At 31.8% G+C, this 16796-nt stretch overlaps 1 protein-coding gene across 7 annotated transcripts in view; it reads left to right on the forward strand.

Moving 5' to 3' along the window:
• Positions 1-15131, forward strand: part of EPHA5 (EPH receptor A5) — a 355806-nt gene extending 340675 nt beyond the window's left edge. For 6 of the 7 annotated variants that reach the window (XM_023253073.2, XM_023253075.2, XM_023253074.2 and 3 more), the window contains 2 exons: positions 1988-2143; positions 10247-15131. In XM_023253073.2, the coding sequence (XP_023108841.1) occupies positions 1988-2143; positions 10247-10352 (262 nt within the window). In that variant the 3' untranslated portion in view covers positions 10353-15131. Of the gene's footprint in view, positions 1-1987; positions 3546-10246 lie in introns of those variants that run through there. The other variant, XM_023253078.2, reaches the window with a different exon arrangement.
• The last annotated feature ends 1665 nt before the right edge of the window (positions 15132-16796 follow it).

The raw sequence follows: 16796 nt of genomic DNA on the forward strand, positions 1-16796 counted from the left end.
TCTAGAAGATGTTAGCTCCCGGTCATTGTCTTAACCGGTATTTATTCTCACCCATGTCACAAAGCTTGGTGATTTCAGTAACCATGTAGAAGATGTTTGAATATCTCTCATTTTTGGTCTCTAGCCTACCATGAACTCTCCTTCTCAGCGTCATGTTCTAGATTTTGCTGTTACTAAAAATTGCGACTCCTCCATAATGTCAACTTCAAGATCCTACTCTCCAACTATTTTTTTCTGTATTGCTACCTTCATAAAATCTTTGACCCCTATTACTTAAAGGCTACAAATCACAAGATACCCATTTATTCAGCCAATATTCATGTTCAGATTCATGTTCATGTCCACATCATGTCATCCTGTGGGATAGGTGCTGAGTATACAGAATTGAACAACACACTATTGGAGGAGGAAGATATTGAACAAAATAAAAAAAAAACATTAAAAAAGAACCTTGGCTGTGCAGCAGAGAGTGAGGATAGAATTTAGAGGATGACTCAGAGGCTAGAGTAGTTGGCAGATATGCCATGATGATGTCTTGAACTAAAGTGGCAACAAGTGAGATAGAGAAGTGATCAGATATGTGATATATTGGAAGTAGAATGGATAGTACACATAATGATTGATTGTGAGGGGACTGAGGACAAGGAAGGAGTGAACTGTTGTATCATATTCTAGAATGCGGAAGACTGCAGGAGGAATTGAATGTGAAAAAGATGACAAGTGTGGTTTCAGACATGTTGGGGCAATATTCCTATGAGAAATATGGAAGTGTAAGTAGCTACAGGAATACATGTGACACTTGGGCTGGGGGTAAAAATTGGAGAAAAATAGATGCCACTTGAAGCATAAAAATGGGTAAAATTACCTAGAGTAGAATTTTAGCCTGAGCTGAGAAGATACAGAGCCAAATTTTAAAGCCAGGGAAACGAGTAATAGGCAAAGGAGGTTTAAAAGATGCCAAGGGAAATTCAATGTCCTGGTAGCCAAGAAAGAGAGAATTATTCAAAACTTTGTGAGACAACATAGGAATTCAAAAGAGAGGTGGTGGAGGTGGAGGTTGAAAATTTCTGAGGAGTCAATCATTTTGCAGATCAGAAATATTTATAGATTTCGGCAAAATAAAAATCATTGCTCACCACAGTGAGAGAAATTTTTATAGAATTGGTTTGGAAGGAAATATACTGGAATAGTTTGAAGTGTAAACAGAGTGTGAGAAAGTGCAGAGACAATGAATCAAAAGAAACATATTTGTCCTATATCTTATGGTTGAAATTTACCGAGGCAAATCCCCCTGATGGACATTTAAATTGTTTTTGGCATTCATTTCCACTAGTAAAAAATGGTACAAGTATTTTTTGTCATTTTTCCTAGTCATTTACTTCAGATGTATTTCCATAAATGGTTCTTATAATTGTATCATTATTATTATTGGACAAAAAATATGAGTCTAGTACAGCTAAGAGTATGTCCTGGTTGGTTAATCCCATTCAGTTTTCTAAAGTATTTGGGGTTACATTTTGTTTTCAAAATTCTATTACTCCTGGGCCAAGTTAACAAGCACATTTTTGTAAGAGTGTAAAATACAGGATAAATAACTTCTGGACTTCCTGAGAAATTAGCTTAAACGAGCATGAGTTTCTCTAGCAATGTCTAGGAACAATTGGGCTGACACAAATTATCCCTCATATCTAATTTTGGCAGCATTTTCTGTATTATTTTTATAAACAAAATACAATAGGAGGAAGTAAATACATCTAATGGAATTTTCAGCTAATGTTTTATATTACAGAACATTTACTTATTAAGCCATCATAAGTTTTCATTGACTATGAGTAGAAAAAAATCTGAATAGACTAAGTTTGTGTTCTATATTTTAAATTATTTTCTTCCATAAACCCAAAAATCCCTTGATAGTGAGCTAATATTACAATTTATAATAAGAGACATGAAAATGTTACTTTTAATGTTGATGTGCTCTGTGTTTTAGGGTATCTAATTTATTGGCAGAACATGGCCCACTGGGATCTGGGGCCTACAGATCAGTAGGTGAATGGCTAGAAGCAATCAAAATGGGCCGGTATACAGAGATTTTCATGGAAAATGGATACAGTTCAATGGACGCTGTGGCTCAGGTGACCTTGGAGTGAGTAATTTTTCTGATAATTTTTACATAATTGCTGGGGCGAGAAAAATTGTTTGGAATCCTATCTGGATGAGGTCAAGGGAAATCAGTTAACCTTTGCCCATGTGTGACAGCTTTCAAAGAAGCCTCTTCTTTTTTAGCCTGTATTGTTAACAACTGCATGGTTAATGCTACTTGTGGCCAGTATCTTTGCTTCTTTGCTTCAAACAAATAGCATTTGAATATTTGAATAATTGGAATAACAGCTCCTTGGCAAAATACTGGTATTTTGTGTTGTGGAAAAGATGTTTTCTTGATGAAGTTTTTATACTGGAACCTATGTTATATGAATGTAATTACAAAACAAACTGTAAGCACAATTGGTGTGGCTAGTCCTACATAACAGCAAAACATATTCTTAAATTTGGGCTATGATGAATACCCGGGTAGCAACAGCTTAAACAAAGCTTCCCAGGCAGGAATCTCATTTAATCTCTAAGTGGTGCACCTTATATTCTTGTAATCCAAGGATATATTAGATTCTGCCTCTGATTTGTTATTTGGTACAATCTCAGTGGAACCAATTGTGCCCTTTTCTGTTTGCACGTTTAAGATAAAATTTATCAAATCTTATTAAATAAAAATCACTAGAGTTAAGCATTAAATTCTTTAAGGTTGTAAGTTGTTTGTATTTTATTATATACTCTGTATGTGTAATTATTTTAGCCTAATATTTGTTATTTGTGAAAATTAACTGTTGTTATGGTGGTTCCATCTAGCTTACATTAACATGAATAATGTTTTAACCTATGAATATGATGACAACATACTTTAAATTACCTACAGATTCAAAGGTTAAAATATTGTTGTAAGGATTAGAACATGGTAGAACATTCTAAAGCACTAAACCACAGTCCTTATTCCATTACTTCACATAATATTAACACTGAGCACTCACCATTTCTATTCTGGCATTCTTTGACTCATTGAACTCACTGCCAGTCCACATGAAAGGTAACAGGGTACCATCATTTGTCACCAGTTAATGTCACATTCTCAACATTTCTTATCCTCATCCCTATAATGCTGGACCTAAAATCACTACTCAGCATGCTCTCTTATGTTGCTGAACGTCATCTTCACCATCGCCTCCAAATTGTATCTATTTGATGACACGTATGCTTTGCCCATTATTTCTTTCAACACTCAAAGAACTCATTTGTGCTATATTTAAAATAGTAAACAAAATTTTGTTGATAATTTAAAACTATTTTTACATGATTGCTATTTAATTTTTCAGTAAAAATGGTCATTTTAATTTATTAAAGTCATTTGTCATTTTATATTAAAATGATACTGTAGGTATTTCTTCTACCCAATGTCAGATTACTTGTAAATATATAATAAAATTATTTGCATTAAATGATGTCTCTTTTTTTCTTAAAATAGCACATATACCTATGTGTGTGTGTGTATATATATACATACATATATATATACATATATATATATATGTATGTATATATATACATCCACTATCTTTTTGCTCCTCCCTTCACAGAATAATTTTAATCACAAATAATGGTTTTGCATTAACTACCTCTGTTTTACTTTATCTCTTTGGGGCCCCCAAATACTAGAAATATGTTGAATATCTTAGCATTGTATTTTAGCATTTCATTTATTGATTTTAATTATTTTCGCTCATCTTTATTGTCAGCTCCTCTATCCTCAAACTCTCATTTTGTATCTTTTGTTTAAAGACTTAAAGCCTTTTTCTCTCTTCTAATTATGGTTCTCCAACCCATTTCTATTCTCTGGTAGTTTTTATCTGATCAATTTTTCTCTACTTGGTTCAGTTTCTTCTCTTTGTCTCCATTACTCTGCTATCTTGTTGCCTCTGGCTATATTGCCTCTTTTCTGATATTTTGTCTTTTGATTCATTTACCTTAACCGGAAGAGTAAAGTGAAATTTGGAAACTGCTAAAATCTTCCTGTTCAGAGATGTTTGTCTCCATGTATCAGTTGCTTCAGACTCCTGGGCCAATAAACATATTCTTTACCATGAACTGAGCCAGCAAACCTCAAATCCAGTGAAGCTGATTCCTTGGAGTCCTACACCTTTAAATATATGTCCTCTTGTTTATTGTGGTTTTGACCACATTCTTCCTGTTTGGCAAGAACACATTTATCAAAATGTTATTTAAATAACTCACAGAACAGTGAGTAATCAGTTGCTTGTTTGGTCAGGAATATACGAAAAAGACTATCTGTGCATTTTGCTCGCCTTTCACCAAAATAATTATTAAAGGCACACGGCAAAGGAGCTGGGATATCAGCAAAGACAAAGACAAGCTCTTAAACACTTAAGATAATGATTTTTTACACATGGCCTTTACCCAATATTTAATGCTAATTTTATGGAGGCTGCATATGCTATAATAATATAATAAATATTATTGTCCACATTATTGCCAAGGAATAATAGAAATTGAGAACTGGAAGTATACCTGTAATAAATACTTGGGGGGGTGCAGTTAAGATCAATTAATATAAGGCAAAAGATCAAATTTCCATATAATTAAATTAGAAAAATATGTTAGAGTTTATGCCATCAAATTTGTTCTTATATTGGGTTCAAAAAAAGGGAGAGAAAATATTACAATTTTTCAGAACTGCTGACTTTGATAAAAATTTTCCATCATAAAGGTTTAATTTTGTTTGCGATTTCTTTCTTTCTTTCTTTCTTTCTTTCTTTCTTTCTTTCTTTCTTTCTTTCTTCTTACTCTTTCTTTTGTTTATTTCTTGCCAGTAACATACATATATGGCTTAATGTGGAAAGAAAATGAACAGGTTAACAATCTTAGAGTTAAAATGTGTTCGGCAATATGGTTTTCAACTTTAGATGTTTCTGTCTGCCATCTCTGTGCCTAAACTTTGCTATTCTGTGTACAATACACAGAACAATTGTTGTGGCAGTAATGATGCAATCTGTACTATGGTGTGTAAATGCAGTGAATTGTGGTTGACAGGGGGAATTGTTAAGCTAGAGGTGAGTTGCAAATTGAATCCAAAAACCTGTATTAAGGACAGTATTACCGCTGCTTTTTAAACTTCTTGTCAGACCAGCACTGTCAACTTTTGATTATTCAGAAGATGAACAAAATCCAGTGAATTTAAATATTATGTCAATTGTGTGTAAACTGAAGAGGTTTATGTTAGTATCATTTATTCAAATGGGGTCTTCAACTACTAAAATGGAAGTTTCACAAATCTAGGGCCAAAATTTATGCACACCAATTCAAGCAGAGTTTTTATCTTATCAATAAAGACATTATGAATAATGTATTACACACCTAAAATACACATGGGAGTACTTAGTATCCTCTTCATTCTACATAATTAAGCCAAAGTTTCTAGTCCAACCATCACTATGTCTCATTCACTGAAAATCATGACCAAACATGGTTAATCTTTGCCAAATGTAAATGTATTTATCTTGTATAGTAGATATATAAATGATTATCAGGAATCTTTAAATGAACCAAAAAATTTCAAGCATACCATTAATGGCATGATCAAATTATGACAACAAGAATAAACACTGAAATTTAGTGAATATTTGTTAATCTCTCTTCTCCCTTCTCCTATCCAGCCAGTGTTGCTGGGGTAAATACCAGTGATATGGCTAACAGGTGTGTAAAGCAGAAGGGAGGAGTAGTGAGGGAATGACTAATCCACAGATGAGTGAACTAAATCCTGAATAATCAAGAGTTGTTCCAATATCAACTAGACACCTCTTGTTATTCTATGTTTTCCATTCTGCCATTTTAGTATCATAATATCAGTGTTTTCCATTGTTTAATATTATAGAGTAACATTTGAAAATATGCTGAAATGTTATTCCATCAATGCCAGTTCATTATATTTGCAGCTTTTCTAAAACTGATATTGCTTTGTTGACAAAAGCCAAGTTATTTTTTATGTAACAATACTCCTCTTATCATGTTTAAATTCATAAGCCTATGCTGAATCATAGTTTATCATCATTAGAATTGGCTTTGGGTATTACTTAAGATTACACATGATCATGATACATTTAGTGTAATATTTATAAAAGAGACACATTTATAACTTTACCTTGGGTAAAATTTCCTATATAGAAAAATGAGATGAGTAAAATAGCATATCTTGCATCATTTTCAAAAAACTTTTCAGCAAACACTGTAAGTAGAGCAGCAACTTCATTATCGAATGTTAAATACTTTAATTTTTAACAAATTTCTCTCACATTGTTACTGCTAAATTGACCATTCAATATGTACTTGGCAGTACAAGAGTAAAATAGGAATGCTTAGAAGTCATGAAAGTATGAAGCAAAATTACTTAAAATACATTAATGCACTTAGCAATATTGGAATAAAACTTTACTGAAAACATTTTTCTAATGCTATTTTAATTGTCATTTGTAATATAATTAGAAGAATATTAAATACAAGTTTTGAAGGAACTACTTTGCTGCCGAGAACAACTTTAACTTGCATAAATGATCTTATTTCTCTCTCACCTTTTCACTGAAAATCACACTGCATAAAGGTATATGGACATTGCATGCATTATACGCATGCGATTTTCTAAATCTCTGCACATTAATTTGACAGCTTTTGAAATGACAAGTCAGATTTTTAAAACATCAGCATTCCATTAAAGACACACATAATTTATGGCAATGTATAAAATGCCGTGTCGTGTTTTTATAATTCCATTTCTTCCATGGAAAGGAGGAGGTGGGAGGGAGGAAGAGAGAATTTCAGTGGTCTGACCTTCCATATGCATCTTAGGGGATAATCATATTATAAGGTGACCTTGAAAGAAATCTTATATTTAACACACTGGAAAAATTTACACAAATTTAACTCAAAATCTAGATGTATGAAATGTTCTGAAGAAAGATTGTATTTTCCTATGAACACAAGCTCTATAACAGCATTTATTACTCCAATACAATTCCTCAAAACATGTGTTCTTTAGCAGGATATAGATGTCATAAAAGTTTTAAATTTCAAAAGCACTGAACCAGAGTCTTTCTTGAGGTCAAGTTATTTTCAGAGAATGAAGTTATACTTACGTATAATATAGCTACTATATAATTAAGAAAGGGAAATAAAAATAAGTCAAACCAGTGATTTGATATTAGTGAAACAACCAAGTTTGGAATGTGGGGCGCATGTATGCACATCACACACACACACACTTTAAATTAAGATTTCGGTATTATATATTCAAAATCCAGGCTCTTTCAGTGGGAAACCTATAATTTCTTTTTCAGGTCTTTCAGAATAAGTTGTGATGATTATTTTCAAAAGCTCATTCCTAATAATTGGTTTAGCCATATGAATTGTGCAGTCTAAGTATGTATCTATAGCATCAGTACTTTCAAATGGGTATTTGTCAGAATCACCTGTGGGTTTATAAGGCATATGATAAAACATATGTTTTAAAACTCCATTTCAGTTACTAATTATTTAAATTCTCTAGCAGAGAATGATTATTTTCAGGTTAAGAAATTTTCATCCCTTTCACCTGACGTAGGTCCAAATTATGCTACTGACCGACCATGAAGTAAAATGAAATTGCCATGAAGTATAGATTAGCTCATAACTGAAATTGCCATGAGGTATAGGTTGAGTTACCATAGCCTCAAAGAAGTATGTGTTCAGCTTCCTTCATTAAATATTGTCTTTCTTTAGAATTTTGGATATTTGATGTTATAGCTACAGAGTTCTCATTTCCTCATGAGGAAATTATTGTAATTTAAAGTACTTTTTTCAAAATCAGATCTCAGAGTAATGAGAAATTTTTAAAGAGTATGGACTTTGGTATCAGGTTCCTGGTTTTAGTACTAGCCCTGACACCCACTAGCTGTGTCATCTACTCAAGTGATTTAAATTCTGTAAACTTCATTTTCTCATCCATGAAAGATTAACAGAAATCTGTTATCATAGAGTTATGTATTTTTCCAGCATGTAGGAAGAGGACATCTTAATTGTCACTTATTATTTTTATATTAGTGTAATAGTTGTCAACTAGGGAAGATTTTGCTATTCAGGGGACATATGGCAGGAGTTTTGTCTTGTAACCACAAAGGGTCAACAGTAGTTCAATGCTTCTGGTATTTGGTGGATAGAGGCCAGAGATGATGCTAGATATTCTATAATGCACAGGATGGCCCTTAAAACAAAGACTTATCTATCCCATAATGTTAACAGGGGAAAAGCTAAGAAGTTCTGATGTAGTTGAAAAGAGAAATTTATTCCCATGCTAGTCAGTAACTCACTATTTTATAGTCTATTTCATAACTAACAATAGTGATTTTGTTTCAAAGTAAATTTTTACTGTTTTCTTTTTCTTTTTGCTGATTATCTTCCATGGCTACCATTATAAATAAATATATAATATAATATAATATAATATAATATAAATATATTTATTTTTTACACTGATGTCTTATAGTTTAAATATTTTCTCATGTTCAATTCTAAGAGAGAAAGAACTATGTTGCCACCATAAGTATCAATTGCTTCTTTTTTTAGCTACTTTCCATTTCCTGAAACTCTCATAAAAAAAACAATGAAACATAAAGGGGCAAAGAAACCTAAGATATTATTTAAATAAGCAATTATTTCCAATACTAATATTGGTAGAGCCTAAATACCCATTTCTAAAATCTCGATCCTCTGATAATTAAGAGATTTACTTGTTTCTAAAGCTATCCAATTTTACATATAATGATTCTAATGTCATTGTCTTCAATTCTAAGGAAGTCTAAGATAATCTGAAGTTAATACATTTACTGAATGCACAAATATTCTTTTACCATAATGTGTTCAATAAGGTAATTATCTGAAGAAATATAACATGGCAAACAGTTTGGTCACCTAAAAATCTTAAATTGTTATTTTTTCCTATAATTAATGTTGTTATTTGCCAAACATACCTGAATAATTTTATTTGCCAAATATGTACCTCAAGGGAATAGAATTTCTGAATTTCCTATGAAATAACAATTAGGAACCATGGACCCTGACCTTGAACTCCATAATACACTATTAATTTAGAAATCTAAACATTTATAATCTTCTTTTGAATAAGCTTGTTTAGAGGAAACAGTAAAAATATATCTTGGTTGAAAAGACTTTCTGATAGTGTGTAATCTTCAGAATGCTCTAAATGCCAAGAGAGCCTAGATATTATTTGGTAAAGGAGGAAAATTCTGGTATTTTGGGTTCCAAGTCAAAAATAAAATACCAGTAAAAACCTTGGTTTGCCAGCATAATTCATTCTGCAAACATGCTTGTAATCTAAAGCACTTGTATATTAAAGTGAATTTCAAGAAGCATTGGCTCAGTTGTGATCATGTGACATTCGGTATCATGTACTACTGGCATTGCAAAACATTGCTCCTTTATCCAATTAAAATTTATTAGAAATGTTTGCTCGTCTTGCAAAACACTCGCAGAACAAGTTGCTCGCAATCCAAGGTTTTACATATTTGGAAGTGTTCTGATAGCAATGTAGTGATCACTATCCCATAAAGATAATCTGTTATATAAAATGATTGTACTGACTGAGTCATTTGAAGAGTATGGTCTTTGACTGCTTAACTGTAAAAATTTTAAAGTATATTTTATGCCTATTTCTTCTAGCAAAACAAAAAAGTTCTTGTTCCTGTTGTAGGTCCACATTTTCAAAATTATTCAATGAAATTGTACCTTCAATTTAAATATGTTATTGGTACACGTGCAAATTTATTTTTCCACTAATCTGTGCCACCAAAATAATGATGTCCAAAAGATGAGGTGGGGGGCAATTATATTTTATATCAGTCCTTATATTAAATATTTCTTTGACTGCAAACAGATTTTCAAGGTACAATTTTGAAGCCTGCCTTTGAAAATTGGACCCGATATGTCTCATATCGGATTGTATCATATCGATGTCTCATATAGGATTGTAATCTAATTAGCTTCTGCAAAATGTTTGTATCTTTGCCAGCGTGAAAGTATTGAGGTGTGCTACCAATTGAATCAATACATACATCCAATGTGTGCTTTCTTCATACAGGGATTTGAGACGGCTTGGAGTGACTCTTGTCGGTCACCAGAAGAAGATCATGAACAGCCTTCAAGAAATGAAGGTGCAGCTGGTAAATGGGATGGTGCCACTGTAACTTCCTTTTCATGTCACTTCGTCAAGTGAATGATTCTGCACTTTGTAAACAAGCCCTGAGATTTATTTTAACAAAAAAAAAGGGGGGAAAGGGAAAACTCAGTGATTTCTAAACCTTAGGAGAGCCTTGGTTCAAGCCACAGAATTTGTAATCAGTGTTTTACTAAAATCTCCTTATCTTCCTCTCAGTGTCTTCGTTTTTCATGAAGCAAGTATAACCCGCATAGAATAAAAACATGAGGTTAAACATGATCTTATGTTGCAACAAGAAAATCCTTTCCACTACTTCTACAAAATTTTATAAATGAAAATATAACTATATAGAGCACCTTTACAGACTGAATTAAGGCAGCCCCTTTCAAAACTTCCAAGAATCTACTTGAAAGGAAAAGTTTATAGCCATTTGTGGGCTAACAAAAGCTGCAATTTCCTGAAGTTTACTTCAAGTCTGAATTGTCTACATAAGTGTATTGAAGAGCAATATGGTTAGATAATTTCCTAATAGATACCTTCTTTTGTAATTTTAAAATGCTGTTACACAGCGTTAAGTTATAGAAACTAGTGTATAAATATGTTGCTTGATCAAGAACAAGTACAATACAGGGTGTATATTTATTTTTCTGTGTTATAAAATTTATGTTTAGTTGCTCTTCTAGAAACTATTAGGTAATAAATGTGTATATACTGTATCATTTGCTATATACCCAGGAATCAATTTAAGTTGGAGTTTCGTGTGTGATGCTTGCACATGCGTGCGTTACCATTCTGCTTGCATTTTTAATAGTGTTTTAATTTTAGCAACATACAGGAACGAGTGTTCCAGAGTGTAATAGGAATAGGAGAAATAGGGAAGCAGTAAAACAAAATTGAACACAAGCTTGTGTCTTTCTTCCTCTCATATGTCCAAAAGCTACTAAATCTCTTTATTCACTAACGGGAAATGTCTATAAGATTAAATCCCCTTTGGCTTTTTGAAAACACTTTGTGATATCTGTGACAATGCAGTTCTTCTAGCCATTAATCTTGCACCCCTGTAAGAAATTTCACCTTTCTGAGTCCCAGAAAATACCTTGTCAAGCAAAGTTGACACCGAAGGGCACATTTTCAGCGGGATGTAGAAGGATTTAACTGTGCAGGCTTCTGTTAATGTTGTTAAATCCAGGCACATAGCACTAAGCATTACCCCTAAGTGTTAATCCTTTGTAACCATTTCCCTTGTGGTTCAGCTGTAGACATTTTGATACTAAGGCAGCAATGGAATGATGAAATATATATATATATATATATATATATATATATATATATATATACACACACACACACATTTCCTTCAGAATTTTCTTTGTTTCAAGATTTAACAAGTTTTATTTGTTGGTGGCTGTTTATTCATTTGGTAATTTCATCTTGTATTCAGTGTCATCAAATCGAATTTACTTTGATAAACCAGTCCAAAGTATTATTTAATTGGCTTTATTAAGGAACTTAAGATATGTTTTGTGTACATTCTATGTGCCGCATTTGGTTAAGACTGGCATTTGTGGTACAAATTATACGGTTTATTATTAGAGTTCTAACAAAACTGACTCCTTGGTGAAGTAACAATTTTTTATGGTATTGCATTTTATAGAACCATGGAAAGATACGTGATTATTCAAGGAGCACAGCATTTGAACAAAGTATAGCCTACTTATGATCATCAAGGGCAATAGTATATTGGAGTAGTCTGGGTTAATGGAATCTATAGAAAATATTCCTGCATGATATTAATGGTGTTCTCTCTCTTTTCCAAGCACTTGTTTTAGTTGAATGTTAGCCCATACAAGAATAAACCCTTAAGAAATAACTTCTTTCTACCCTGCCCACCTTTTACTTAAGCAGTAAAGTAACTCCTTGCTAAAGAACATGAGAAAGAAAGAAAGAAAGAAAGAAAGAAAGAAAGAAAGAAAGAAAGAGGAAAAAGAAAAAGTTGTAAGCAACTCTCAGATGGTATATTAGTATATTTAGTTTGGTCCAGTTTGGGCTATAAATACGTACTAGGTCTATACCTTACCATGGGTTCTTATAAAATATGGTTCAAGTATACTTTATTAGTTTTGTGAAATTTTCAGAGAAAGTAAAGAAAGGTGGATTTAGCATTGTCTTGATAAAATCAGAAGTAAGCAGGCATCACTATTATAAAAGATGTCTTTGTTCATTTCAAGAAACAAAATGAACTAAACATTCTTTTTTACAAAATAATTGGAGACTGTGTTGCACTTTATTGAATTTTGTAAAAACAACTGAACTTAAGTGATAAAGTAACAACTGAGAAACTTCAAAGTAGGAACAGACATATTGATTTAAAAGATAAACTATTGTAAGTGTTAGGACGAGTCACAGTTATTTACACATAACAAAGATATTTTCTGAATTGTCTTCTAACTTTGTGTGTTCAAAAATGATTGGGAAGTCAGCACAAAGTATATCTAAGTGACTAGAACTTAAAGCTACAATGTAGGTTTCCTCTTTTTCGAAGAAGAACATTACAAATTAGGATGGATCAGATTCCTTCGCAATCTTGGTGTTCATTTTGGAATGTAAATTGAGATGAAAGTTAGACACATAGATTTCATTGATATTTCAATTCGGTTGAGAATTATTTTTTTTTCCATTTTGGTTGAGAATGTCAATATGATTTTAAAAGAAGTAAAGAGACTTCTAAATAAGATATGCTCTCTCCCACGTAAAATACATACATACATACATACATACATACATAAAAATAAAAAGAGGAAAGAATTTCCTTCTAAAATATTTATTCACTACTGGATATGTCACCAATTGGGAAGTGCCAATCTCATCTATAAATGTGAGAAGTGGTACAGGGAGAAGAGGCAGCTCTTGTGAAATGCAGTGAGGCAGTAACCCAGGGTGAGGTTTGACAAATCTTGATTGTGTGATTTCTTCTCCTTTGGTTCATTTTGTCACCCACCAGACAACTAACAATAAAACAGAGACTCAATAATTTTAGCACATAAGATAGATTTGTCAAAGAATACATAATGTTATTGTAGCTATCAAGTAGCAATACCTTTAAAGCATGAGTCACTCTCAGAGTTGAACTTTGAAAAATATTTTTTCAAAATACTGATACCTGTTGAAGTCACTCAGTTACTACTTTTATCAATCATAATTTGTTTCTGAATTTTTCTACTTGCTCACGTGTTCTTCTGGGCCATTTGAAATGTCTGAATTGTATGTAAAAAATGTGAGGATTCTGATTTTCCCATTTAAAAAAAATAATGTGCATGATCTTTTATGTCTTCTATTTTAATCACCAAATCAGTGTTCTAAAGTTGTAGGATTACTGTAAAATCTATATTCCAATATTCTGTCCAAACTTAAATGTGGCCAGCATTATTAGTTTTGGAGTTGCCAAAACAATACAGAACATCCTTCATTTAGTTTGTAAAGAGTCTTAACCAGTATGCAATGGTGAAGAGATAGTTTCACATCTTAAGTTTAAAATGAAAATTATTATCTGTTGAACACTTATGTGTTTGCATGTCTACTATTTAATCTCTGTGTCAAAGTCAAAGATTTTTTTTTAACACCATTCTTCCTCCCATTTAAAGTGGATGTTCAGAAGCACAAGTAGAGATATTTATCTGTGGAAGACATTTTTGTTTGTAACGGTGCATTGGATGGAAAATGCTATTTGCATCAGATGTTAGAAATTTACTAGATGAATGATGTTGCGTAATAGAATAAGATCTTTTTTTCCCATTTTTTCTTTCTAAAAATGAGAAAACAAAAATCTAAGTATGATAGTAAACTGTCTTTGCTTATGTTCTGCCAGATGTTTCAACTCAAAATAAGTAAAAAGTAGGTACAATGTGATGATGATGATGATGATGATGAATGAACAACAAAATGCTAGTTTTATGAAATTAATAACTACAATAAGTCATCATTGCTTCAACTCTGTAGCACAGCTGGTTACATGGAATATTTTTCTGTATTATGTCGTTAATTATATAGTAATGTATCAAAGGAGAAAAAGATAATAACTTTTCTTTTCATGTTGGTTTATGAAAAAAATCTTTTTACACATGAATGATTGAATGTTCTTGTTCAGAATGACCACAAAATTATTGCTTAAGAGAAGACACAATTCTTAAAAAAAAAAAAGAGAGAGAGAGAGAGTTGATCTATAATAATAAGAATCAAATGTCATTTGTTTCTTCTAAATGTAAATGAAAAAAATTGAAGGTGGCAACATACATCATGTTTATTCAGTCCGAGATATATTAACAGTAAAGGTTTTAGTGGTCAACATATTTGTGAATCTTTAGATTGCTATAGTTTCACATTCAATAATTTTACAGTATGTAAATTTCATTTATAATAGTCTAAGAATAAAATTTAGACTCAGTCACTTGTTAATATGTTTATTAAATTCTCTTAGTTTCAGGCAGGTCAGAAGCAGTTGTATAGAGTATCTTATTCTATGCTAGGCATCAGGATATCTCAAATTCTTGCCTGAGCATTAATTCAAGAAAGGATTAGCATTTCTGTATCTTTACCCCATTTGAAGCTCTATGTGCATTTCGTTTGTGTACATGTTTTTGTAGTGTAAGATACGAAATTTTATATTTTTTCAGAAAATAAAAAAAACCCTTTGAATACAGTTAAATCCGATTGTCATGCTTGACCCTCCCCCAAAAGACTTTAAAGTTACAGACTTTGTATAATGATTTCAGTCAGTTCTAATAAAAATGTTTGAATTTCCTATGCTAAATATTTAAAATGCAATCAGCATTCATTTTCTTCAAAGGCATATTCATGAATCTTTGCATTCAAGCATTTTTTGCAAGTCGAGTTTGACAGAAGACTGTAGGACATGAGCATAATTGTGTGAAGCCTAATTAGAAATTGACTTGTGACAGTGTAATACATTACTTGAAAAAACAAAAACAAAAACAGAAAACTGTGTGTACCATCTGCAAAAAGAGACTTTCTGCTGACCAGCATTAGTTGGTCGTCTTCTCACTGCTTATGGCGTAGGGTGGAGGAGTTGCATTCTTATAAGAAAGCGTGTCAGCAAGTACAAATGCTCCCTCTTCTGTATATATTATATCATATTACTCTCCTTTTGTAAAAAGCATACGAAGCAATCTGCTGTATTCAAGGGAATTAATCATATTTGTAAATTTTTGCATTTACATTCCTGAAAAGTGACATCATCATGCATATGGAAATAATCCCTAACTCCTTTGCTTATGCACCGAATCAGTATTATAAGGTATAATTATTATTTATTTAGTAAACAGCCTCATGTAAAGACTCTGAGTATTCTGTTATCAAGTATTCTCGTCTCTGCTTTGCTGCAAACGCAAAGATCTTATGATAAAAGGGTTTTCCCCCCAGTCTTATGGACACCCTCGATCAGACAGGAGGGATGGTGTGGTGGTGGAAAAGTAAACATTTAATTAGAATGTACTATTCTGGATTAGAATTTTCTACACATACTTTTGAAACGCATTATATTGTCTCTGTTTTACTAATGAGGAATCCATGACCCAAAGCTGTTAAGAAGTTGTCCAAGTCCTGACTGCTTCTCAAAGTCAGGATGAAAACCACATTTATTTGAGACCGAATCCATAAGCTTTCTACTACACTGTACTGATTTCACGATGTTGGCGATGCTATCTAGATAATGGAATCATTTAGGCCGATCTTCTAATTTAATTGATGGAGGAACTGAAGTTTAGGAAGAAAAACATGATCTGAACATTTCCACAAAGTGAAGGGTAAACCATGGGCGGGAAGCAGGATTTGACTTATTACATTTCTAACATATTTGACTTTTAGAATAAGCCAAACTTTGGGCATCAAAAATAGTTGTTATTTGTAATTCTTCCACTGAGTAGGAACACAATCTAATTCAGTGTATATTTCTAGTATATGCATAATTTCCTCAACTACAAGCACAGAAAATTGCAATATATATTTATTATTTATTTCCATCTATAATATCTGAATTTTGTTTGTGGAAATGTGAAAGGTACTAGTGATTCCCTACCAAACTGTTAGCAAAAGTAAAATATATATATATAAATATATATTTATATTTATATAAATATTTATATAAATATAAATATATATTTATATTTATATAAATATTTATATATAAATATAAATATATTTATATTTATATAAATATTTATATATAAATATATATATTTATATATAAATATATATATACTTATAATTTATATATATTTATATTTATTAAAATTCACAGTAACCATTTAAATCAAATAGAGTTTTATATAAAATATTAAATGCAATTTTACTTGAATTAGCAAGCCAAAAATAATAAATTGGAATAAAACTGGCAAAAATGTTGAAATATAATTGTTTTTTTCATAGAAAGTTATGAGTTAAGTCATCCCTCTAAATT

Source organism: Felis catus, chromosome B1 (genome assembly GCF_018350175.1).
Source record: "Felis catus isolate Fca126 chromosome B1, F.catus_Fca126_mat1.0, whole genome shotgun sequence".
Taxonomy (NCBI): Eukaryota; Metazoa; Chordata; class Mammalia; order Carnivora; family Felidae; genus Felis; species Felis catus.